Raw genomic sequence first — 27,108 nt, 5'->3', positions numbered from 1 at the left:
CAGCGTTGCTCCTAATATGCTATTTGGCACATGCGGTGGAGAATTCGTATTCATCTTTTGCACGTGTTTCGGCTTTGCCTCTTCTGTTTCATTGCCTTGTCTGCTACAAGGAGCCAATGGACTGAAGCTGGGCGGATGCTGTTTGCTATTTCGTTGGTCAGGTGCCTCTTTGGGATCCTCTTACTTTCTGTTGCTCTGTATTTCTTTTGCCCCCCTCTCCTCCCCCCCCCCAAAAAAAAGTTTGCTTACAAATGGCCGTTTGGTATGTTTAACAGCCTCTAAGGACCCGGTTAAATAAACTATGAAGTTAAGAATAGAAAAGTCAACACTGCTGACGCCTACTCATTTGTAGGTTTCTGATGTGAGCCCAGCAGATGTCAGTTCCTACCAGCACACCATTCCCCAGGGCCCCCCCCCCCCCTCCCCCCCCCCCCCCCCCCCCCCCCCCCCCCGCTTCCCGCTTTCTTGCTCCTAAATGCCAGGGGATACATCCACGTGGAGATGGGGAGTAGGAATGTTGCCTTGCAGTTGGCAAACTCACCAAAGGATGGAATAGCGACTCAAGAGCGGCTAAGGTTTCCCTGAAGACCTCTCTCCGAGGTCCGGTGACTGAAGACAGTAAGGACTGATGTTAGAGGCGACGGGTACCACTCCAAAACGCATCCTTCATCTTCCTCTTCTTACTCATTACCTCCCCTTCTGGAGAAAGCTGCCTGTTTTATACACTGTAACTATCCTTACAGTTTGCCTCTTCTGTGCATCCCTTACGTTCACACTAAAATAGGAGCACCTGAAGGCATGGTCTGTGCCTATGATTTTATTTCCCCCAATGACCCGGGTTTATGTAAATGTCAATCAAGTAGATAGACCCAGATACATTTCAGTTGATGCCCTGGAAGAAAATCGAGTTTGATTTGAATGTGGGTTTCACGACAGGTTCTTAAGGTTCTTAAGAGGCAGCTGCCTGACCTTGGCCTCTCCTTCCATACAGGCCAGTGAAGGGAGGAGAAAAGACACACTCTGAGTGCTGGTTAGAGGGGAGGCTGCACATGCAAAGGCAGGCGGCTCCCTTATTCTTGGTAGGAGATACACAAACCAAGATAATACTAAATACTAGGCACGTGTCACACACCTACCTGGTTTCCCTCTAGTTCCTTCACTCTGTTCTCTGGGAGTAGCACAAAGCACACTTCCGTCCGCCCTTAGAATTTATCACCTATACCCCCCCACCCCCACCCCCAGTCTCAAAAATGCAAAGCATGCTGTCTCTTCCCCAACTCTGCGACTCCCTGCACACACTGGCCAGCTCCTTTCTGGGGGGAAATACAGCTTCTTTTCCTGCCTCAGCCCCCCCACCCCCCCACCCCCTTTCAGCCCGGTTTGCAGGCTTTGAGCAAGGGGAGGCATGCATATCCACGCGTGCACGTGCAGATAGTCATTCTTAACTTCACGCCCATTAGACAACATGATAGCGTGTGGACAAAAAAGTCACAGCTCCACTCGCTGTTCAAGATGCCTTTTGGTCATTAATGGTGAGAAGCTGAATTTCCTCCTATGTAGGGGGAGAGAGAAAAGAAAGAGCAGAGCACACCCCTCTCTTCCATGGTGCCTAGATCTCCTTTTCCAAGTGTTTCCTCTTTAATTACGGCCCGTTTCCCCTCCCTCGCCCCTCCCCAGCTCCAGTGAAAGGAGCCCTTCTGTCACTGGTTCCCCGCTCGCTCGCTGGCTGGCGGTGGGAGGAGCCGGAGGAAGCTGTGCGCCCGGGAGGCCGGCAGCGGAGATGGATCTGCTCCGAGAGGGGACGCTGCTGAAGACCCCGGCTGCTCGAGGCGGCTAGAAACAGGCCACTCGTGCCGACCGGCTGCGGAGACCGGAGGCGCTGGAGCCGGAGGCCCCGGGGACCGCCGGACGGACGGCTGCTGGGCGACCCCGGTGAGGACCCCGGCGCAGGCTGAGCCCCGCGAGCCGCGGAGGAGAAACTCATCGCGAGCCCAAGTTGCCCGCCCGGCTCGCCCTCGCCGCGCCCGAGGAATGAAACCTTCCCAGCTCCACCTGCTCCTCGTCTGCTCCTTCCTCTTCGGCCAAGGTAGGACCCAGGCCGCCGGAGTTGCGGGGCAAGTGGCGGAGCTGCCGGGGCGCGGGAGGCAGAGGGCGGAAGGCGGGAGGCTTGGGAAACTCGGCTGATGGATGCGCCTCTCCGGCCAGGTCGCGGTGCGCCGGTTTTGCTCCTTTGCCTTGGAAAATGCAACAAAATGCTACTGTTTATTTTCCTTTGGAGGGAAGGGGTATGGGGTGTCGGGGGGAGGGGGAGGAGGGCTGACTTTTTCCTCTCACTTGTCAACATCCAGCTCCAACTCTCCAATGCAAATGAGTCCTTTATGCCCCGGTATGTTAATGAGACAGTGTCTCTGGATGAGCCGCCCTGAACTTCTGGGCACCTCCTCTCCCTTCAGACCCTGGCTGGAGAGGGAGCAATGGGAAGGATAGCTTTGTTTCCGTGGATTTTTTAGCTCAAAAAAGGTCTGACTTGCGGGAGCGTATGCAGAAGCGAGTGTGTGCGTCGCACGTTTGCAAAAAGGGGTTGCAATTACCGAATGCACCGTGGGGGTAATTTGCAGGGCGTGGGGGAAAAAGCATGCGAAGAGTTTCCCTGAATGTAATCGCGTTCCCTGAGCCAGCTTGCATTCTGAGCTCTGCACAGCCCTGGATTCAGGGTGTAGAATGGAATTTCGCTCCTGGTGCTGATTGTTTCGTTTCTGCAGCCTAGCAGGAGCGGAGGAGCTGGGTGGACATTCAGAAAAGAACTTTGCCACCTCTGGGCTCCCCGCCACTGGGCGGCGTGGGGCTGGGAATGGCGGAGGGTGGGAGGGGAATCAGGGAGAGGGACGGAGAGTGCCAACTTAGCCTGAGGCATCCAGTCACCTGTGGAACTGAGTTCAAAGGGGATGAGTCAATGGACTCCTTCCCATTTCAGAATGCCAGGGCCGCTCTGCCCTCTGAGGCAGCGTTGGTGCCAGCCAGCACGCTTCTGAGAGGGACGGGACTCGCTCAGAAAAAAATCCACAGCAGAGCAGGTCCATCTGTTGGTGCAATGAAGGGTAAAAGTTTTGGGGGAAGCAGAGCACCTCTCTGGGGGGGCTGGCTTTGCAAGCAAGCAGCACCTCTCTCTTCCATCCCCGGTCAGGGAGAAGCCAGTGTGAGCCGAATCCCAGCCTCCTTTCTCACCTCTTCACTGGTACTGTGGTCCCTGCAGATTTCCCCTCATCAAATGTCGCTAATGACCATCCTGATTAAACCCGAGGGGCGCTTCCCCATGCCTGTGTGTAATAATAATGTGCACGCACGCACACACACACACACACATTCTGGGGCTGTGTGCCCCTCACCAGGGCTCCTACAGCAGCAGGAAGATAAATTGCCTTCCCCAGAGTTTTCAGGCTGAATGAATAAGTACCTCGGAGCCCTGGTATAAACAGCTTAGTTATGTTACCATTGGCGAGACTGCCCTCCTTCTTGGATGTGCGTGCACTTGCTTATGGGCACGCGTCTACACAAGCATACAGCGGCTCGCTGTCATTCTGCTGTGCCTCTCCCCGGTTCACTCGGGAAGTTGCATGTGGGATCCCTCAAAGGAGGATCCGGCCATTCCCCCCCCCCCCCGCCCCCCTGCACACAGTGCATGGGACCAGGGCGCGCTGTCATCCGCGGTTTGTTTTCCTTGGCGGCACACCAAAACAATTCTTCTCCAGATTGGCGCGCGGAGTCTGGAGGTGTCTAAGTGCCTCTCCGACTGTCTGAGTCATCGGGGTGCATCTTCCACTTGCTTATTCCTGTCTCAGTGCAGAGCTATTGCTCGACAGCCTCGTTTGAATCTTTAAATATTTACCTGTGGAGATGAAAGGCGCCGTTTCCTCTACCCCTAGCCCGGAGGGCACTGGGAAGACACCACGGCATCAGGCGATGATCCATAGGTTCCTTGTTATTCCTGAGTGTCCGATGGTGGATGCGCAGGACTCCGAAACAGGTCTCATGAAGGATGCTGAGACCAAAGTGCACCCAGCCGGTCAGAATAGCCCACATCACTGGGCACTGTCCGTCCCAGGTCCCTCAAATAGACAGCATCTGCCTAGAGGACTTAAAGGTCAAGTGGGAAGATGCTTTATGGACTTCATTGCAATCGAGTATCTTTTGACTGGCTCTGAGGACCTTTATTTTAATGTGGATGTTGTTATGAATATTGTGAATTCCCCCGAGGGATCTCTTTGACCCTCATTGACGGTGCCAACCCCTACCTAGTGCCATGTGTTTCTCATTATTGGATAGAGGTTACCCTCTCTCAAGGGGTCAGGAGCAGGCTAGCCCGCAGGCTCTAGATGGCTCCGGCTGTCATCCCTCTGACCTCCACCTTCCCAGTACTCTTCTTCCTCGGACGCTTTCCAAGGAAATGTGCAGAGACCTGGGGATGGCCCTCCACTCGGAGAAAGCAAATGTCCAGGCTTCTATTTAGGGCCATAGCTGGCACTCAGGGATACAGCCATCTGCCGCCCAGCACCTCTCCCGGTGGAACCTGCGTGTCATCTCGAAGTTTCTGGAACCGATGCCCACGCCTCCTGCGCCGGGTCGCCTCAGGTCTTGTCCAGAGGGGTGGCCAGACAGAGAGTTCCGATGACTTGAACAGCAGATCATTTAGGTCAACTCTTCAGGCTCATTTCCATCATCCTTTCTTGCCGGCTGTGCCAAATATGTATTCACCTTCCCTGTTTTTCCTAACCCTTTAGGCAATGAAATTAAGGCATTAAGGTATCATTCATTTCAGTGCTATGCGGTGCCCTTAGTCTTTCAAGGTTTGGGCTTTTCACATAGATGGAGATTGAGTGTGTATTTATCTTTCCCGAGGTGGCAGGAGAAAGAGCAGGTGCCATCACTCCACCTCGCCCCTGCCCACGCGCGGGGCCGGGCCTGGCTCCCCAGGAGGAGATGGAGGGCTGCCAGTGTGTGCGCTGTGTGGGTTTCCTCTGGCTGGGGATGCCTCCTCCCTCAGCTGTCAGGGCCGCGCGCCTTGTACAGGGAGGGATAATGTCACAGCACAATTTGCCTCCTGCAGGGAAGAGGCATGTTCTGCCCCGGGGTGAAAAGGAATCGATTCTCTTGTCATCCATAAACTTAGAACTTGCTCTATTTTTTCCCTTTATCATTTCGGTTTGCCCACAACCATTTCCGCCCGTGCCCTCCTTCATCTCCGAGACCGTTGCATCCAGCCTGCCATGCCCATTAAGTGGCTGCGGAGGAGTAATGGACTGGCTCCCCGCTGCCCACGCCTCGCGGCCCCCAGAGTTTGGGGAGAGGGCGAAGGCACAGGCTCGGTGCCTTTCCTTGAGCAGCGGTAGAGAAGGTGTCTCCCCGCTTTCTGGCGTTGTGCTCTAGGGTCCCCAGGCTCCTGTCCTGCCTAGAACTTTGCAGGTCTGAAAGTTCTAGGTCTGGTGAGTCCCCATCTCGTGTTGGGTTGACCTGTGCGTCATCGTACCGCTCTGGGCATGTTGGGGAGATAGTGACAACTTCCATTTCTGTGTCAGTGACATCCCTGAGTTGAGGATTCCTCTGGGGAGTCATCTACGTGTTGGGAAGCATCTAAGCAACTTGGTCTCAGGACTTGCTGGCAGGAATCGCCCAAATGGGCTATCAGATGTCCATGCGAAGGGGAGAGGTTCACTGGGCCTGAGTCTCCCAGGGAAGAGAAGAGCAGAGAGCAGACAGGAGGAAAAATAGAGAGTGGAGGGAGTTGGCCAGGGTCAGGGGGGAGCTAAGGGGGTGACGGGAAGCATGGGAAGGGGGGCTGAGAAAGTAGCGAGCTCCTCAGAGGCAGCCCAAAGAATAGAGGGGATCCCAGGGCGCACGCGCTGAGGAGGCGTTAGAAAAGGGTATTGGAAGTGAGCAGCGACTTTAGAAACATGGATCCTTACTCATAAATGTCATATAACAAAAGAAGAGGCGAATAGTCAGTGTGATGCTCCCACCCAGCACCCCAAGTGGCGAGAGGTCTTGTCTAGAGACGAAAGAACCTCCTCCTTTTGGGCCAGAAGGCAGTGCCCAGCTGCCAGGGGTGTGGGACCCCTTCTTTCACAGATTTGCTGGGTGAGGGAAACTGGGACGTGTCTGATGGGTAGGGAGGTGCTCACAGTGTCTGCTGCCCAGGGGGAGTTCTCAGTTGCCAGCAGACCAATTGCAGAGGGATGGAGGCGCGTGGGGTGGGGTCAGCACCTTCACAGGGCATGGGGGACACTGCAGGGCCTCCCTGCTGGTCACAGAGGAGGGTCTGCTGGGGACGGGGTGAGCTCGGCACAGGACCAGGGAGCTGCTCGGCTTGGTGCCCTGTGTTGGTTGATAGGAGCTGGGGCCAGCAGGAGACGGGGTGGAACAGGGGATTAGGCCTGAAGATGCAATTTTTCTTTTTTGTTCAGCCCAGTGGGGGTGACTTAGGAGGCGTTATATTGCGGACCCCAAAAAGCACATGACTAATCCGGAGTGAATTCAAGAGATTTCAATAGCAAAATAATAACAATACTAATGATACCTTTGATTCGCAGAGTACTTTTCTTCCAAGGAGATAAAAAGATAAACTGTTTTGGAAACATGAAGGAGGGAAGAAAATTGCTTGTGATAAAGGAGTGGGGAGAAGGGCCAAGAGCATTCATTTTAGGGTCTCCATGTACGTGGGGGTGCCGAGGGGGGTGTCCCATGGTTCTGGGCGTCATTTTTCAGCCACAGTCCTTCTCCTTGTCAGATGCTGAGGTGACTTTTGGATGAAAAGCCAGCGCAGGCGTTTTAATCAGGTTCAACCCCAAAGCAGGGAGGCACTGAATTCCCTCCTCATGTGCCCGGGGCTTCTCTAATTCAGTCATGCAGTGCAGTGCGGAGGGTCAGTGGGCTGGGGAGCTGCTGGAACCACCTCCGCCTCTCTCCCCCAACCCCCGCCTCTGCAGGGACCCTGACTTTAATGGGGGATCTTGCAGCAGAGTGATTGGGGCCCAGCCTTCCCTCAAGAGCAGTGGACACCCGGCGTTCACAGAGCAGGGCCCGGCTGGGGCAGCTGCTCTGGGGGTCTCTTCCCTCAGGTTTCACAGCCAGTCACTGCCCTCCACGAGGGATCAAGACACAGGGCCAGCCAGCGCCTGGTGCCCGGATTGTCATAGCTGGGCCCTGTGTTCCAAATAGAGTGGTGTTACCTCCGGTTACAGGGACAGTGCTGCTCCATGTGTCATTGCTCCATTGCTTCTCCCAGGGGAAAGCTGGGACCCTCCCTGGTAGGTGTGCCGTCAGGTGAGAAGGTAGGTCCCCTATAGGTCACTAGAGCACTTCTGTCACATCCATGCAAAGAGGCCTAGGGCTGTGGTCGGCAAACTGCGGCTCGCGAGCCACATGCGGCTCTTTGGCCCCTTGAGTGTGGCTCTTCCTAAGCCTTAGGAGTCCCCTAATTAAGTTAATAACAACGTACCTACCTATATAGTTTAAGTTTAAAAAATTTGGCTCTCAAAAGAAATTTCAATCGTTGTACTGTTGATATTTGGCTCTGTTGACTAATGAGTTTGCCGACCACTGGGCTAGGGGATTCATGCCAGAGCTTGGGGATTAGGCGTGTGTGTGTGTGTGTGTGTGTGTGTGTGTGTGTGTGTGTGTGTGTCGGGGGGCTGGGGGGGAAGCCTTCCATGGTCTCGCTCTCTCAGGACCCACACTGTAGAGGACCCATCTCCACCACATTTAACAGGAACGTTCGCTGCCTTTCTGCTTCTCACCCACTGAAGGAGCTGGGGATCAAACGTTAAATGTTCTCCGTTTCCTCTCCTCCAAACGGGGAAAATGAGTATTCTGCCTGCACAACCTCCCCTGGAAGTTCGTAAATGTCAATATTGGAGAAGTGTTTCCTTCTAGCGCTGCAGCTCAGCATCCGCTGTTTGGAAACAAGGTCTTCCGTCAGCCCAGTGCTTCCCCAGCACAGTCATCACCACCGTGAGGATCGCGTAAATGCCAGCTTCCCTGGGCACACGGGCAGCAAGTTGAGCCGTGGAAATAGTGGCCAACATCCGCGACTCCCGCTCGGTGCGGAGGTATCCCGTGGCAGCCCTGGCTGGGCATGGAGGCCGGGAGGCGGGCACTCCCCCAGCTCCTTCCTGGAAATTAAGGCAAAGATGTAGCCCAATGTGGGTACCTGCCCACACACCATCTCGAGGTTTTTCTGGTCTAGGAGCCTGTCATGGCTACGCCACACCTTCTTCCATCGGTGACCCCATTCCACACACTCACACACACACACACACACACATTCACACACGCACACTGATACACACATAAATATTCACACAATTAAACGCGCACACACACACATTTACATACTCTCACATACACACAGGCGCACACACACCACTTATTGCCGCCATGTAGTGACATCCAGAACTTGGAACAGATCAGCCCTTGTGCTCCCGTGGGCAGTGAGCTCTCATGCTAACCTCCCCCTGGCATTTTCCTCATAGGAGCAGCGAAGTAGGTTTCCCCAAGGCGGTTTCGTGGTCCTTGAAGCTAACACGGCAATGGCATGCGTGTGTCGTATTGAAAGGGTGTGTGCACCTCAGGTTGAATTATCTAGACGGCTGCCCACTTGGCCTGTGTTCACTGCACAGCTGTTACAAGTTCACAGCCTTTCTCACTCAGCCTGGTGAGGGAACAGACACTGTGACTCGTGGTTACAGTGACGGGCTCAGAGCGGTCGGAGTGTTCGGAGAGCAGCCGGAACGGGCGAGGGCATCGGGGCAGCCGCACAGAGGAGATGACTTGGTTTGGAAAGATGTCTAGGAGGCTTCCCCATGGAGCATGCACAGTGTTTCAGGCTGGACCTTACCATGTGCAACGGCGAGAAGACAGGGCAGAAGGTGACAGGCTCTGAAGAATGGGTCCCGTGTGGCTGGAATGTTAGTGCGTTGAAGGCGGTGTGAGAGGAAGCTTGGGGAGGGAAGGGCTAGCTGGTGAATGGTGGTGGGTGCCATGCTAAACATTCTGAGGATGGATTGTCAGAATTAAGTCTGCTCTTTAGAAACATTATTAGTGGCTTATGGTTCTAGTCCTCTCTATACCATGAGTTCCATGGGATGCCCCCCTCCCCCCAAAAAGAAGGATCAACATGTCATTTATTCTTCTTGGTATTCCCTGAGTTTCACATCTAGACTAGAATGGAAATAAACTCGCTCTCTCCAGCTCATCTTCCAGGGAAAGGATGGAATGGTGAGCAGTAGAGTAAGTGGGGAAGCCGGCCGCACTGATTCCAGGGGAAGGCAGAGAGGGCGGTAGGCAGGCGTACATTAGAGCGCTGTGCTGGGTAAAGAATGTGCAAGAGACCACGCGGCACATGGAAGCAGGCGTGGCTGAGTCCACACTGGACTCCTAGTCAAATGGAATCGCCGAGAAACGAGATTAGCAGAGATGGAGGCAGCCTGGCATTGAAGATGATGGTAAACCAGAAACAAGAGACCCGGGCGAGGATGAGACAAGCGGAGATGCCGAGGGACACTTTGCTGGTGATTTTTCTGTTCTCCATAGGCAGCTAATATCCACTGGCTTTGGGGAAAACAAGGTCCCAAGCTCAGTGGTTCTTCTCCCCAGATGCTGGACATGTTATAGGTCTCCAGCACCAACAAGCTTTTCATTCTCGAGTCAAGGACGCCACCAGATCTACCCGTGGGCCCCACCCTTTGGCCTGCTTCCATTTCCCAGGAGGACAAGCTCAGTAGTGAAGCAAAAACCTCCACTGTTCTGCAAGAAATACCCAGCGACATTCCCAAGACGGTCCCTGTCTAACCCTAGTGTGGGAGGCTGGCCCACTGACCAGTCTCCTGTTGCTGAAATGTTAAGGGTGGAATGCGGGCCATCGAGAACGGGAGGCCCGTCGCTGAGAACTGGATTGGAGAGTAGGCGAGACCATATGCCAATCCTCTCCAGTTCTGAGACTTCCTGATCATGCCTATCAGCCACGGCTGCTTGTTTCGGGTAATAAGTGCCTAGAAAGTAAATGACACGTCATGATAGGTCTTTGTCCGGCACATTTCCTTGCAGGTGCCAGGCAACTGCCTTTGCTTGTGGTTGGCAGCAGCGGTGGCGCTCGTATGTTCTTGATGATGCTAAGTAGCCACGTATGAAGCCTCACGGGTTGCAGGTGACTTTTAGAATTCATGAGAATGGGCGTCACCGTGACAGCAGCGAGAAGGTGATGTTACCTGACCAGAGCCAGTCCCATCTGGGTCGCTCTCTATGTGCCTGGTGTGTCTCCAGATGTGGGAGATCCAGGTGCTCCGAATCGTTAACAGTGAGCCATGCGTGAGCAGACCCTACGCTGTGTGCCTGTAACCTGTGGGGATCCTCCCTGTGTGGGCAGGGAAGAAGGGGTTAGGGGTCCCGGATGTAATAGGGGAGCCGGCCTTTGGAAAGTGGCTCCGCACTGTAGCTCCATCCCCTCTTGATCCCAGATTCCTTCTGGATGGGCTCCCGCATCTTCCTGGTTTCAGCTGTACCTGGAGGCCACAGGTCCCCGGGCCGCTCCTGCCTGGGGAAATGACAGACCAGCCCCTTGGCAGAATAGCAACCAGGAGACAGGCGTGGCTTTGGCAGCTTCTTTTGTGGTTGTTCTGAAGAAACGAGAAAAGAAAGAAAGAAAAAAAAAGCCAAGGCAGGGACTTTTCTTCTCTTAATTGGCTGATGAAATATCCATTTCTTTTGTGCCCCCTGGTGCCTAGCACACAATTCAGCACACAGGAGGCTGTGAATAAATATTGAAGCGATGGAATGAAACATAAGGGATCATGAAAGAAGGGGGCGTTCATCTGACATCACCGCAGGCACATGCTCAGAGGGCCCCCGCAGGAGGGCAGGGGAAAGGAACCAAGGAGGAGAGGTGTGGCCTCGCCCTGTAGGGAGTTGCTTCGCTCTGAGAAAGGCCTTGGGTGACCTTTGGGTCACCAGGAACGCTGCCAAGAGCAGCATCCTCTGGCGAGCCACCCACTCCTCGGTTTCAGCAAGGAACAACCACAGCCTTCTGCTCTTCATTGCCTGTCAGCTCCGATTCCCCTCAGTCACCTGCACATGTCACAGGTGACTCGGCTCCAGTGCTGGGTGTCAGTCCACCTGTCACCCTTGGCAATGCTGGGAGCTATGACAGTTTCCGAGCGACACCCGGCCTGGTGGCGCATCGTGCAGGCATTCAGGAGGCAGAAGAGGTAGAGCTCGCTCCTGGAGACTCATGCAAAGCACACCGCACAGGAGGCAACTCCCAGCCTCCCCTGCCTCGCTGCCCTGGTGACAAGGACAGGGAAACTGCCATTTGATGTCCAGGTGGCTTTGTTCTCCGTGTCCTGGAGCCCTCACTTAAGGGGGCTGGGTCCACCCCACCTACACAGGGAGCCCCATGACATCGGGGAGCTGGACTCCAGGACCCTGCACCATCTAAGGGATGAAGGGGAGGGAGCGCCTCGTTGTCTCTAGGGACCACAGCAGGCAGGAGCTGCCCAAAGGTTTTCAGAGATGAAGCCAGGGGAAGACTGCGATTCCTACATCTGCCTGATGGTGGCAGCAGCAGCGCTTGCAAAGCCCGGGAGTGAGCTGCCAAGCCAGAGGCCCAGGAAGGGAGCTGGGCTCCCTAGTGGGTGCCTGGGCCCTTCTCTGCCTGGGACGGCCCGGCTGGGGCAGCTGAGCATGAGGCAGGGGACAAGGAAAGGGGGTGCAGGCCTTTTGGATGGCAGCGGCTCCCCTGGGAGGCTGGGTTCCTTTCTCCTCTTTCTGATGGGGGTGAGGGCAGAGTATTCAGGGTGCCTGTGGGGATAGGGAGGCATGATTAGAAATATTTAAGGGGCTGGGAGAGCTAGAAAGAGAGCGTGAGAAACCTCAGTTAGCAGAATGGGTTCCCTGCGGCGAGGCAGTCCCCTGTGTGATGCCCTCCTGTGGGTGATGAGTGGGTGTCCGCCCCAGGAGAGCCCTGCCTGAATCCACGAGCCCCCCCACCTCCCCAGCAAGCCCACTCCTAGGCCTGGGCCCACTGCCCCAGGCAAAGTGTTTGCCCCGTTCAGGATTCTGGAGCCAACATTTCTGGCTGCTCCCCTCTCATGCTGAAAAAGCAAACCAGCTGATGCTAACACGTCTCCTCATTCTCCCCCATCCCCTGGGCGGGCTGAAGAGGTGCTCCCGTTTGCACCTCTGGACAGGGACAGGCGCCGTGAGCACGTCTCCATGAGCCGTGGCTGTGTGTTTGGAAGTGCGTCTTGCAGGCAGGGTGGCCTGGATCCCGAAGCCGCAGCGGCAGCCCTCGCCCTGTGCTCTGCCCGAGGGCAGGTGGGTGGGAAGCCCCAGGCTCCATCCATGTGCAGCATAGAACATACACAGTGGGGCCTGGAAGAAAGGAAGCCGAGGCCACCGCTGGGGCCGCCCACTCCCTCTGTGTGGCCTGAGTGGCCGGGAGGCCTGGCCGTTTATGTGGGCTGATGTCATCAGATATTGTTCAACTGTCCCTTAGTTCTGGTCGCCAGCCTGGTGTTTAGATAAGGTTTGCTCAAACCAATGGAGCAGCCTCCAGTGTCTGACTTAGCTTCGCAGGGTCCTGCTGCCTCTTTGGACCCGGGTGGCTGCCGCTGCCACTGTCTGTCTCCCTGGGCAGAGGGTGGATGCAGTGGCAGTGGGAGAGGGAGGATGGGTTGTGTCCGTTTTACTCGTAGTCCCGCCGGCAAATGCCAGGTGACATCTTGAGCAGCCCCTGCCAGAGAAGAGACCGTTTTGCATTAGAGCTAGAAACACCTCATCTGAAACTCAGACTTGCTGCTCCACAGATCAGAGAAGAAAGCTCCAACTGGGTAGTCTGAGGATTAGCTGGAAATAGGAGAGCTGGGCCTCTCCCCGCATAGAGATGTTAGACCAACGTGGTATGTGAACTTGACCCCACTAGTCCCTTGATTTGGCCACCTGTTTCCCTTTCTCCTTTCACAAACACGACTTCCTGGGTGCTTGGGGATCCCGCCATAGAGAGTTGATGGGCCCGGCTGGTGTGGCTCAATGGTTGAGCGTTGACCCAGGAACCAGAAGGTAATGGTTTGATTCTCAGTCAGGGCACATGCCCAGGTTGTGGGCTCAATGCCCAGTGTGGGGCATGCAGGAGGCAGCCCATCCATGATTCTCTCTCATCATTGATGTTTCTTGTATCTCTCTCTCCCTCTCCTTTCCTCTCTCTAAAAAACAATAAAGGCATTTTTTAAAAAAGAAAGTTGACGGGGAAGAGGGGACATGTGAGACTAGAAAAGGATCAAAACCTAGAATGGCCTCACTGTGGTTCTCTCTCTACTACTGTGCCTTGTGGTTGCTGACCTGGAGCCAATCACGGTGAAGCAGGGTTGGGGCCCAGGGCCAAGTCCTTGATGGGCTCTGCGGGTAGGACAGTGGTTAATCCCCATAGCGACTCGATACATAAAGCAGGCCTGTCATACCCATTTGCAGATGAGAACTACTGAGGCTCAGGTTTCATGCTTTGCCTGAACGTCACAGCACAGGTAAGTGACAGAACCGACACTCAAACACTCCTATGCAGACGCCATATCCCTGGCTGCCCATCCCTCCAGAAGGATTTGGTCACTGAGTACCTTTTAGGAAGCCACAGAAACCCCTCTCCTAGCCTATAGTCCTCCTCCTTCGTGACTTGTAGGGCCTGGGAAGAAGAGTTGCTAGAAATAAACCAAATTTAAAAGCCATTTCTTCTAATACAAAAGCATGAATGAGCAGCTGATACAGGCTAATGGCTGCTCTGTTCCTCCACACCCCAGCTCCAGTGTAGCTTCACGTCTCCAAAGCCAAATGCTGATTTCCTAAGAAGAATCCATTACCACCTAAATTTCCCGGCTTAATAAAACAAGGGAAACCCCATGGGGCTTGGAGAGAGGTTAGCCTGGTGTGAGCTGCCTGCTGTAAGAACAGGGCTGCCGGACACGGAGAGGCATTCCCAGGACATCAAACCCTGCTTTTGTCAAGTCTAGAATAGGAGAAATGTCGGAGACCACCCGGCTCTGGAATGATTAATAATGGTCGTTAGGGAGAAATAAAAGGACGCTTGGAACAGAGAGGCGTCGGAACGCCGTTCAGCCTCCGACGCGCCTCGCCTGGACTCCAGCTGCTCTGTCTTAACTCGCGTGAGAAATCATTTCTGAAGATGGCCCGCGCCTACCTGGGCCCTGCTTAAATCACAATATTGCTTTAAGATGGACACTTACAATAAACTAGCAAAGCATAAAAGTTCTTTGAAGTTTTCAAAGCTCCTTTAGATGGAATCGGAGGGATGCAGCGGGAGAATGAAAGGCAGATAGATCACGGCGTGGAAGACATAACACTCCTTCCTTTCATTCCACAGCCGCAACCCCTGAGTGGAACGCACGCCCACATCAGCGGCGCGTCGGCCGCCGTTGCCAGGGCTCCAGATCCACGCGAGGCCGTTTCTCTGGGCATGAGCCTTGCTTTGGGTTCTCGTCAAACCAGGGCAATGGCGTTCACCAATATCATCCATACATAATAGGTGATGCTGAGCTGATCACAGGAAAGACCTTCCAGAAATATCTATTCCTTGTCTCCCCTGTTTTGCTGATAATAATGGGGCATCTACATTCCCCTCTCAGTGTCAACTGACATTTATTTTCTAAGATTCACATCATTGAACTCTTGCCCAGGAGAATAAAAATATACAGACGACCGTGTTTTCTAAGTTCAGATGTCCCAGTTTTCTTATGTTGCGCTATCTACCTTAAACATTTACATAGCCAGGGCCTGAATGTTTATATCCTTTTTGAGGGCTGTTGCAACTAGATGAACTGAAAAAAAGGTATTTTCTACCGCAAATCTGAGCATCCTTCACACCCAGCCGTGTTGCTCCTTTTATGGCGTAGCATTCGGAGCATTTGAATGTCCACCGGGCAGCAGTGCGTGGGGTCTGGAGCTCACAATTTCCTTCTCAGGAAATATCGAGGGGCTTAAAGAAAATAATAACAACTCCTTAGTGGAGACTTGTCCCGATAAAGAAGACAGCATTTGGAGGGTGCATTTACTGGCAAGAGAATTGCCCTTCACTCCACCCCTCCACATCCCACCATGGCCTCATTTCCATGTGAATAGTTGACCTTTGGACAATGTGGGGGTTGGGGCACCCTCTCCCCCCCCACACAAAGTCAAAAATCAGAGTGTAACTTTTGACTCCCCCAAAACCTAGCTGGTTCTAGGTGTAAACGGGAGATTGGCTCCAAGACCCCAAAATCCATGGATGCTCCAGGCCCCTGTATAAAATGGCCCAGAACAATACATACATCAGCCCTCTGCATCCACGGTCTCCCAACTGTGGATCCCCAGTACAGGAATTTATTGAAAACTAATCCACGAATAAGTGGACTCCCGGAGTTCTAGCCTATGTGGTTCAAGGATAACTGCACTGTTCATATGAGCTAGGGCTGTACAAGGGGTCCAAGAGCAATTTAACCAGAGGAGTTAGCATGGCTCATGGGAGCTGCCCCTAGCGTTTCATGTCTTATTGTCCTAGGGCGACTCGCACTGCCAGTGAACTCAGGAACCCCCAGGGTCATGAGCCTAGGAAACCAAAGGTGACAAAGTCAAGAACGTACAGCTAGGCACACGGTGGCTTTGCCATTCTGTCTCTGGCATCGTGGTCTTCCTCACAGCCAGGAAGAGCTCCCAGCCATTCCTTCCCACGGGCCTCTCGGCCTGTCCCCCCAGGAGAGCCCAGGAGAGCTGCGGGGCCACCTCGCTCACAGGGAAGACTGTGGCTAAGAGAGGCCACGATTCACTCCCACCGGCACTTTAGAAGGTTTAATTTAGAGTCAGCTGCCTACCGGAGATGCCAGTGCCCACGCTGATGGCTCTACGGCGTTGCCCGGAGAAGTGAGTCAGAATGTATAGCGTAATGCAACCCAAGAATTCTTGTTCTGGTTGTAAAAAATCTCCGAGGTCAATACAAGCACAGATATTGACATCTACTTCATTGTGAACTGGAATCTACTGGCTGCTTACTGTCATTTTATTTTTCAATTCATAAAAAAAATGATTTTCTCCTCAGTAGGCCTCTGGGCCTCTTTCTTCAACCCAAGCCACCAATGGGAAACCAAATGCATACAGAGGAGGTAGAGAGATGGAGGCGGAGCCGGTGCCAGATTTAAAGGCAACCTGACCCCCAGGGCTGCTGTGCAGGCAAGGTGCTCACTCCCAGATGTCTGGGTGACAACAGAGAGGAAGGGAGAGGGAGGTACAGGTGTGTGTGGCTGTCAGGCTAACCTGGAGAGACAGAGGAACAGACAGAGAGATTGAAGGAGCTAAGATGAGAGTAAGGGACATTTTAGTCTCCGGAGATAAGACCGGAGGGGTGAGGGCAGCTTTAACCCTCCATGACCCAGATGGGGGGTTAGAAGGCACACTCCTTCCATACAAGAAGGTTTTGAAGTTTCCATTCATGAGGGTAGTGAGATGTGCCCGGCCCAGGCAGAGGTCTCTGGCATTAGAGGGCTGTGTGTTCCGTTGATGCAGGTGTTCCAACATCTACAGGACAAAGACCCTCAGGGTGGAGGTCTGGCCTCGCCCCTCCCCACACTCACACACACCCTTCACTGCAGCCCAACGGAGCTGCTGGCCTCTAAGTGAGCTCTGCTGCTGGCCTCTTGGCTTTTCACCTAACTTCTCCCTCCCCACCACGTGGGTCAGGCCAATTTCTACCCTAAGCGCACTTTGCCTCCTGGAAGAAGTTGCCCTGACCGCCCTCCTCACAAGCAAATCTCAGTGCCCTTTCCCCTCCCTCCCGTCTGTCTGTGGCAACCCTTGTGGTGCTTGTCACAATCTATTGAAGTGACTTTCCCTCCTTGCCTTCCCTTCTAGATCATGAGCTTCTAGAAGGCAAGACTGGTTTGACCTCCAACCAGTGTGTCTTATCCAGGAAAGGCTGTACAATGTCAGTGATTCAGTGGCTCTGTCCTTAGTGCCAGCATTTCACTTTCTAACCCATGAAAGTGCGCCATTAGGGAGCATGCTCTGCTTGTCACTGTCACTGCTTCTGCAGCCAAGTGCTCCTGGGGGGAGGTGAGAATAATATAATCCCTCCTTGCATCTATCTAGTATTTAGTGGTTTTCCAGGGCTCTTGCACCTCTGTGATGATAGGTCTCATTCTCACTTGGAAGGATTAGGGAAATGAGACCAGGTTATGTTAAATGGCCTTCCTGAGGTCCCAGATAGGAAGTGTGGAAGTTAAGATGAAAACCCAGGAGTCCCAACTGCAAGCTCAGTGGCTCCTCTCCTCCCCCTCCTCCATGTCTCCTGCTGGCTTTCTGCCCCCAAGGAGATGAACTTAGAGGGTGCATCACAGGGAGCAGGATGGGATAAGTGCATCCTCAGAGGCAGGATAGCAGCTTGTGAGGGGAGCATGGGCATGGCTTCTGGAAAAGTCGTGACGACTGGTTCCAACTAAGGAACAAGGGTCGCTGTACAGAGGCTGCGGTGAAACTCCTCTGGACTGGGGCTCTCTCTTGCCAATGGGGCCTAATCAAGAGAACATAGTAGCTCCATCATCCTAAGGACTTCATAGTGCCTGGCAGCGACCTGGAAGCTCCTCCCAGCCAGTCCTTCATGGCTGTGTTGGCCTTGATCCTCCCTACTGTGCATTTGCCACGAAATGTTAGTTTAGAATTTGCTGAGAGTCCAGAGCACCCTCCAAGCCTGTGACACAGGCGTAGACTAGAGGCCAGGAGGCCACGTGCTCCATCCCCTGCCTGTGGCTTGGTACGGGGCATGGCCCTTATATGCAAAAGGGACTCAGACTCCCTCTCCCAGCTGCTTCACAATGCTTTACTACTGAGGAGTGTTCTGAATCATTATGAGGGTGTCAGGCAGAGGGGAGGTGTCTGCAGCCATCCATTTCAGTGTTGCCAGATGTGTTGAGCTGGTGCCTGGTGCCCAAGGTCATGGTAGACTTGCTTAGCATCCTCAGTCTCTTCTCAAGGCCAGATGCTGCGTGGTTTCTGCAGGAGCAGCCGGAGCCGGGCAGCGTCCCTAGCAGAATTCTTCAGGAGAAGCCAACTCAAATGCCCTAAAAAGCTTCCGTTGTCCTAATGAATTGAATCGGTCCCTGTGCATCCAAAATGATGCTAGCTCTGTGCTGTCCGGGGGAGGAGGGAAAACATCATTACTCCTATTCTTTTCCGGTTCCCTGGTGCAGAAGAGAAATCTCAGTTCAGAAAGGCTATCTGGGCACTGTATTAGCTTCCTCTGGCTGGTGCACAAATCCTCACCAACTTTAGCGGCTTCACATCACACAAATGTATTACAGGACAGTCCTGGAGGCCAGAAGTCTAAAATGAGCTTCCCAGTCCTGAGATGTTCAGATAAATAAGCCAATGTCTTCCAAGTTGAGCACGTTTGAGTGTCTGAGACTTCAGATAGATTCCCTACATACCTAATAGGAGATAAAGAGGAAAAGATGGGTGATGATATGGTTAAATAGATGTAGAGTAGGTGGCAGGAAGTTGAAATAGTACCTAGTGACATCATTGAACTCTATTAGAAGAAGGTTATTTCTGACAGAAGAGGATGATGGAGTTGGGGGTATCAGAAAAGTACAGAAGATTTGAAAGGAGTGTGAGAGTGAATTAAACTGTATGCACAGACACAATGGAATGTCCTGGCAAAATTAATTTCTCAAACTCTAATATCATCAACAGGTACATTTTCATTTTATTAAAAAACAAATAAAAGTCTAATACCTAACAACAATTTTTTTGAAAGTTTGAAAATATCTCAAATCCTACAACCTTAAGACAATTCTCTTTTGGGATATTATTTTTCAATCTCTGTGTTGCACACTGTGTCATTTTGTGATCTTTTTGTCACTTCACTAGAATTCCTGTTGTACAGTTACTTATTGTCCTTACAATTAGATAAATTAAAACATAAAATAAAAATCTATGAATTAAAAAAAATAAAAATAAAAAAATAAAATGAGCTTCCCTGGGCTGAGGTCAAGGTGTGGCAGGCTGGTTCTTTCGGGGGCTCTAGGGGACAACCTGCATCCTTGCTCTCTGGGCCCCCAGAGGCAGGCCACCTGCTCTCCTTGGTTTGTGAGTCCTCCTGGCGTTGCTCCAGCCTCTTGCTCTGCCATCACATCTACTGCTCCTGAAACTGAGCCTCCCCCTGCCTGTCCCTCCTAATAGTTCCTATGATGACATTAGGCCCACCCTGATAACTCATCATCATCTTGCATTTCAGGAGCTTTTAACTTCATTACACTTGCAGAGTCCTTTTGTCTTCTAAGGCAGATACTCAAGGATCATCTTTGGGGCTAATTGTTCCGACTGCCTCGGGGACCAGAGACAGAAGGCAGCTGGCGGCCCCTCCCCCATGCAGGGTGAAATGTAGGCATTGCTGTCTCCCTCCATGTGTGACAATCTGTGCCTCAGTGTCTCTATCTACAAATTAGAATGAGCTTCCTCCCTTTTCTATTTATAAAGTGCTTAACGGTTATCAAGTAAAAGGTGCTGAGTATGGAATGGTTATGATAATAGTTTACTGTGACTTGGTATCCATTATGCTTACACTAACCAGTGGCACTCCTACTAGATGCAACAGCCATTGGGTCCCATGAGGGAGAAATGGAAGGAACATCCATCGCCGTTTGTAGTTAAACCTCGCTAAATGATTCCTGGTAGTGATTTGTTTGGGCTTCATTAGCATGGGGTGTGGGAACTCTCCTTTAAAACACCCTGTAGGCCAGCCTCCTCCTGTCCTGGGTGTAATTGAAAGGAAACAGAGAAAACAACAGTTGAGTAAAACAAAGGACAAACGGGCACCGTGCTTTTTTCTGTGTGATTTGCTGCAGGGTGAGACGTTCACTGCTTGCACTTTGATTTCGCTTTCATTGCCTCGGAGTTTCTGGTTGAGTTTCTGGCCTTTGACTGAGGATCCGGCTAGGAAGGAGGCACCAGGGCGTGGGTATAAACAGCACCTGGAAGTGAAGGAGGGTTGCAGACTCGAGGATGAGTTTGTGTGTCTTGCCACGTGCCAGAGCAAAGGAGAGGGTCTACGATGAGACTGTCGGACCCCACCCTGGACCATTTGGGTCTGGAGATTCAGGTGATGTACTGTAAAGGCTTTATGCAGCCCCCCTCAGGGTAGAGCAGTGGTTGAGTGTCGACCTATGAACCAGGAGGTCCCGTTTCGATTCCTGGTCAGGGCACATGCCTGGGTTGCGGGATTGATCTCCAGTGTGGGATGCGCGGGTGGCAGCCAATCAGTGATTCTCTCTCGTTGATGTTTCTGTCTCTCCCTCCCCCTGCCTTCCTCTCTGAGATCAATAAAAATATATTTTAAAAAATTAGGAAGCTGAGCCCCTTTCTGCCAACTCTACCACCAGATGCACCAAGACTCCAAAGAGGGCGTGGCTGTTGGGTGCACAGTGAGGGCCAGAGTGGCATAACATGTTCCGGCCCCTCCCTGGCCTCCAGCAGTGGCAACATGTGAGGCCCCCAGACGGGCCTCTGATTCTGCCCCCACCCCACACTCACCCCAGAAACCCACTGCAACTCTGCCGTGGAAGCCCGATGAGAGAGACAGCCAGCCAGCATCTCTCAATAGGTTTCTAAAATCAAACGTTCCACCGTGGAAGCGGCTGTATCAGGAAGGTTATGTGGCTGCTAAACTGTCCCGAGGGGGCATCACCACGGACTCCGGGCCTGGGGCTCTGGGGAATTCAGGCAGAGACAAGCCCCAGCGTGATTACAACCCCATTATGCAGAGCTCCCCTATTTGTTTCTTCATATGGATGGATTTGTATATATTTGCATTTTGTTCTATCTGATAATATGCATAGAATTCAAATGGAAATGACTTGCATAGATTTGTATATTAATGAGGCGGTTAATGGCTGCCACCCGTGGCCGAGTCCCCTGGCGAAGGCGTGTGTGGTGCAGAAGGTCACACATCTCCGGGGGCACCAGCACTGCCGGGCACCACTGGGCACCCCCGGAGCCAGGAGGCTGGACGCCCTCTGCGGTGGAGATAGGGACCCCGCCCCCCCCAGCTCCAGGACACCAGGCCTGGAGCCTACTCCACTGAGGGGTGCATTGAAAACAGCCCCCCAAGCGTGTGTGGCTTGTGGTCTCCTCGGACATCCAGACACTCAGCTTCAGCAATGCCATAAGGACAAGCAGTGTCCCACACGGAGAAAGCCCAGCCACCTTCCCCTCATCGAGTGGGTGGCAGGGGGCAGAGTCACCATTCAACCCACGGGTCGAGGTGTGTGTGGTGCTTCCCCACTGGTCAAGGAAGGTGCTGACTACCTTCTTCGTGAGTCCCACAGCTGTGTGACACCTCCTGGTTATTTTCCCACGGGACAGTGGCAGTTCGTGTGAGTCCAGTGGACCCGAAGGCCCCCAGTCCTTCTCGAGGCTCTGGTAGGAAATTCCTTGCTGCTGGTCACTGTCAGCATTCACATCGGCAGCCTGCCCAGGCCCTGGGCTGAGCTCTGAGAATAAATAAGATAGGATGGCCCTAGCCGGTTTGGCTCAGTGGATAGAGCCATCGGCCTGCGGACTGAAGGGTCCCGGGTTAGATTCCGGTCAAGGACACATGTCCGGGTGTCGCACTCAATCCCCGATAGGGGCTGCGCAGGAGGCAGCCGATCAATGATTCGTTCTCATCATTGATGTTTTTCTATCTTTCTCTCCCTCTCCCTTCCTCTTTCAAATCAATAAAAATATATTTTAAATAAATAAATAAATAACGAACATAGGATGACTTGTAAACATAAGAAAGGCCCACTGGGGTTCAACTGGTCATCTTCCCTCTCTTTGTCTAGAGACCTGGGTAACAGCTTGCTAGCTCCTAATATTGAAAAATGGATATCAAAATGTGCAGATTCATCACATAAGAATAGCACCTTGTAGCAATTTAAATTGGGTTAATGGTAGTTCACTGCATAGAGCTCTAAATACACCTGAAGTACTAGGAATGCACATTTCTTAGTGATCCCCACATTATTTTATCCTTATGCGTCCTACTCCCGGAGGCTCTCGTGTGTACCTCACCATTGCTTCTTAGTCAACAATCTGAAAACCAAATATTTTCATTTCCTGTCGTGGAAAGGTCCCTCGTGTTCCCAGTGCCGGCTCTGAAACCTGAGTCAGCACCAGCCTCTCTCCCATCTCCCGTATCCGATCGGTTTTCTTGTCAGGACTGATCGTATCTGTACTGTCTCTGTAGTTCATCTGCTATTGCTCTACTTATTCTTATCGTTTTCTCCCAAACTATTAGAGCATCCTATTAAGTTCCTCCCAAAGTCGTCCTTTGTCATCACCATTATTCAGTCACTTGTATCTTTCTAGAATACAAGGCAGATTGGCTCTTCCCTTCTCAGCCAAGTCCATGGCTGCCCTTTGCCTACAAAACAGAGGCCAACTATCTCCGCCTGGCTAAGGTAAACACCGTCACCCCGCATTTAAAGACCTTTGAAATCTGATATCAACTGTCTTTTCCATATCATCTTCTCTCCACTCCTCCTTGCTCTCCAAGCCCAATATATATATACTAGAGGCCCCATGCACGGAATTCGTGCAAGAGTAGGCCTTTCTTCCCCTGGCTGCTGGCACCGGCTTCCCTCTGGCACCTAGGACCCAGGCTTTCCTTGCAGCTCTGGCTTCGTCCAGAAGGTTGTCTGGTCTAATTAGCATATTATGCTTTTATTATTATAGATATTTCTTTATTCTCTGGATGCACCATGCCTTCATGTCTATGCTTATGCTATTTCCTCAGCCTAAATATTCTTTCCTCATTATTTCTACTTCAAGGCTTGGTCAAACGTCCCATCTTTCATGAAGTCACTTTCTATTTCTTTGTCCTCCCTGGACACGGTGCATATATTCTGTTATGTCATGTATTCACTCCTGTCCAGCTTGCTGTTCACACGATGTCTTACCAGCTCCATTGTGAGCCCCGTACAGAGGGAACCTCTCGTTCCAGCATCTTTAATACCATCTGATCATCTCTGGCAGCGCTCAACAAACGTTTCATAAGTCAGTGAAATGCATGCGCGGAGAAGACACACCGTGGTTACAGCTGGTCGTGCAGCATTGTGCAGCTCTTGCCCGCCCCCCCCCCCCCCGCCCCCCGCTTAAAAAGACACCAACATCCATTAGGCACCATCTACATATACCAGGTGCTTTCCCATGATCTCAATTCTCCATAAAAACACCATGAGCAAAAGATCCTTATTTCCGTTTTGCAGATGGGGAAACTGAGTCTCAGGGAGCTTAAGAAAGGTGCCCCAGATCCTCTCTGCAGTGGCTACTGGAGCCAAACACAGCCTCAGGCATTGGTGCGCTTCCCAGTTCCCAGTGGCCTCGGAGCCAGCCAGCCAGCCTCCCGGCTTCCCCGGCTCTGTCAGGCTTCAGTGCTCCGGGAGAATGAGCTCCCTCCAACTCAATCCCGGGTGCAGTTATTATTTTATAGGGATGTTGTAAGTTGATAAGGTAGCTGTTAGGTGTTAATAGCTATTGTAATGCTGTTCTTAAGGCCTATTACTTGTGCTGGTTCGCATTTTAATGTGTGCAGAGGTGATTACAACTTTAATATGAATGTTAAACAGATTAGCTGATGTATGTGCGAAAGAAATAAATAAATGGAGTGCATGCACTTGTTTCTATTCGTTTCCATCTCCTCCTCCTCCCCCACGGTCCCAAAGCAGATGTGGCCTGTGGGGCGTGGACAAGGGGCCACAAAGAGTGTTTTCTGGATGATACGCAGCGGCGATAGTCTGGTCTTCTGTTCCCAGCGAATCTGGAGTCTGTGTTGTCAAGAGCAGCTTCCTGAGAGTTTGCTCTTCACTGCGCTTGGGGAAGTTCAGTTTTGTGCGAGAGCTGTGCATGCGTCATGCTCTCCCTGAAATTGTGCCCTCCCCCCGCACCTCTGGTAAACCCCCTGCTGCTTGCTCAGCACTGATCAGAAAGGGGGCCACACTCTCAGAAAGGCAAGTAAACCCCTATGTATCCTGCTGCGTCCAGTGGCTGAAGGCACTGTGCATAGAACCGGAAGTTGGCAGCTTCCGGGCCAACGACTGTACATATTATGTTGGACGGGAGAAGCAATCACGGGGAGGGGGTGGCCAGGGGCCTTCCCTATAGGATGTAAGAGCTGCAGGGACAGGGAAGAGAAAGGATCGGGCTGGTGACAGAGGTTCCACACAAAAGGCGTGGAGAAAACCAAATGACCAGCAGTTTTAACTCAAGTTTGAAGGAGAGGGGGAGGAACCTACACATCTGGGAGGACGACACATACGTCACAGGAAGAATGTTCATGGAAGAGGAAGTACGTGGTAACCCTTCAAAGAAAATACTGGGAAGAGGGATGCAGCAATACTGAAAGAACCCATGATTTATTGCCCGCACACAGTGCATAATAATAAACTAAGGTAGCATTCAGATCCAATACCCCCACGTGTTAATAATTGTCCCCTGGGCTTGATGCCACAGATGTGGTAGGAGGCACAGGTGTGGTAGGAGTGGGTGAGTGTGAGGGGAAGAGGGCCGTCAGTAGCCTGGGTATCAGGATGTATGGGGGTCGGGAAGCCTGGTGGGCAGAATCCCAGTGAGGATGCAAAGAAAAGAGAAACTGAGGCGATCCCTCTGCCTGCGCGGTGTACAGGACAGGAAAGCTCTTTCCTGATGCCACATATGAGCTGGCACGGGACTAAGCGCAGCCTCGGAGGGAACCCCGGTCTTCCAGGTGTTGGCTGGAAGGCTGGTCCTGCTCCAAGCAGAATCCTGACATTTTTAATTGCCTTATCGTCCAGCTCGATCACACAGAGAGCTGGGAAAATCAATGGGGAGCTCTGCCACTCGAGGCTCAAGTCTAACTAATTTTTAGTTTTCCAACGAATACTTATCGAACACCCGATATGTGCCAGGCACAGTGCCAAAGAGGCCTACACCGCGTGAAGACGCAGACAGGCGCATAATAGGCATTCAGTACATGTTCATTGAGGGGATGCGGGAATGCAGGAAGGAAGGAGGGCAGCCTTGAAGGAAAACAATGACTCATCTTGGGAATTGTCATCAGGGCACTGGGCATGGTCAGACACCTGGCCTGGACTTCAGGACTATCGCTGAAATCCTCAGAAAGGAAAGATGTAAAAAGAGGGGGAATCGAAAGGAAAGGTGGCTGCAGAGAGATGGGAGCTTCAGAACCAAGACTCTGACAGTACAGTACACACCACCCTGATGAAGAGGGCAAGGGGACAGCATCTAAGACAGCCAGCGTGGCCAGGCAGACAGCTCTCCCAGGAGCTCAGGTTGCAGACAGACATGCAGGAAGGACCAGAGGCGGGCACCTGGCACAGGATGGGGGCAGGAGAGGAGAAGGGGCCTGGAGGAAAGGCACCAGGTGACCTAAAGTCCCAGAATGAACCACGCTCGCAGAAAAGGGGAAAAAGAGAGCCACCGGGAACAAAAAGAGATTTTTAAGCTCCAGGAAATGGGACAGTACTCCTTGAGAAATGAGCACATGAATCAGGTACAGACAACTTCTAGACTTCTCTTTTGGCATTGTCTCCTCCTCAATGCTTTCGTGTCTGAGGGAGAATAAACTTGATCGAGAAAGAATTGACACCTGAGATAGATGGTGTGATGGTAAGAGGCTGTATAAGGTAGTGGTTTAGAGCCACGGAGGTCAAGGATTAAACGCCCTCTCTGCCACTTAACACACCTGTGCCAGTAGGAATACTCCTGGCTCAGTTTACCCTTTGGTAAAAGAGACCTAACAAGTCATATATATGTTGACTAAATTGATGTGAGTAAATTTGATGCAAGTAAAACACTCAGTGTCTGAAACTTTTTAAAAAATGCAATAAATGTGAGCTGTCATGATGATGATGACAATCAGGTGCTTAAAACAATTCTGGTTACTAGGCCCAACCAAATTAACCTCACAGGATACTCAAATAATTTGAAAGATCTGATCCTAGGACTCTTCTGGGTGAACAATTGTCAAGAAATATTGTAAAATAAGAGTCTGGAAAAATACCATGCTTTTTAAAAGTAGGGGAGCAGATGTCAGTAACTTCTAGAAACAGTGGACAGGTAGACCTCGTATAGAACTCCAGGGGGAAAAAATACACCTGCAAGAGAATAATTTGATAATTTGTACACACCCAGAACGTTGTCATGGTCACCAGAAGCCAGCTTGGGCTTGCAGCATCCAAGTCATGCTCACATCGCATTTAAGAAAAAAAATTGGCATTACAGTTGCATCATCTGTCTCTCCTGTGTGTGATTCACAAATTTGATAAACAAATCTTCCTCTAACAGGTGTATTCTGAGAGTCTTAATTGAAAGAGTTTTATTTATTAAAATCTCAATATGAGCTAATGGTGTGACATGGTTACAAATAATGGACTCTGGCTTCCTCGGTGGAAAGCATTGTGTTAGGGTTGCGAGCAAGCCCAGGGCCCTCTCTGCTGATGGGACCACAGCTGGGTGATGCTCCACCCTGACAGCCCCAGCTGAGAGGGCCACAGACAAACATAGCCTTTGCAGAAGCCCTGGGAGGGTGAGGAGCCCTGGGGATTATGGGATGTGGAGGAGGGGAAGGAGGGACTTAGCACAGTTTGGGCAGGAAAGGCAAGACACAGGGATTCTTCAGCTTTATTGGGCATGAGAATTACCTGGGGTGTTTGTTTAAATTGCAGATGCCAGTGACTCCAATTCCTAGATTCATAGAGATTCCGATTCATTAATCCCAGGAGGAGCACAGGAAATTACAATCAAACAGACATTCCAGGCAATTCTCCTTCCAGTGATCCAAGGGCCATATTTTAAGAAACACGACTGAGAAGGAACAAAATAACCACCCTCAGATACAAAAGTTAGAGGACAGAGGCCTAATCAACAAGTCTTCAACCCCATTGTCAGCCATGGGAGGGTGGCAAAGCTGGTGGGCTCACTTCTGTGTCTCCAGTTCTGGATATGGTGTCCAGCACCCAGTAGGGGACCAGCAAATACTTGTTTACTGAG

At 52.0% G+C, this 27,108-nt stretch overlaps 1 protein-coding gene across 2 annotated transcripts in view; it reads left to right on the top strand.

The window, feature by feature from the left end:
* The first annotated feature begins 1,691 nt into the window (after positions 1–1,691).
* The window catches only part of KIRREL3 (kirre like nephrin family adhesion molecule 3), a 456,656-nt gene continuing 431,239 nt past the window's right edge, over positions 1,692–27,108 (top strand). For both annotated transcript variants that reach the window (XM_059676141.1, XM_059676140.1), the window contains exon 1: positions 1,692–2,086. In XM_059676141.1, the coding sequence (XP_059532124.1) occupies positions 2,032–2,086 (55 nt within the window). In that variant the 5' untranslated portion in view covers positions 1,692–2,031. The remainder of the gene's footprint in view (positions 2,087–27,108) is intronic.

The sequence above is a fragment of the Myotis daubentonii genome, chromosome 19, assembly GCF_963259705.1.
Source record: "Myotis daubentonii chromosome 19, mMyoDau2.1, whole genome shotgun sequence".
In the NCBI taxonomy this organism is placed as follows: Eukaryota; Metazoa; Chordata; class Mammalia; order Chiroptera; family Vespertilionidae; genus Myotis; species Myotis daubentonii.
Note: the sequence above shows the minus strand (reverse complement) of the source record. Positions and strands in the feature narration are given on the sequence as shown.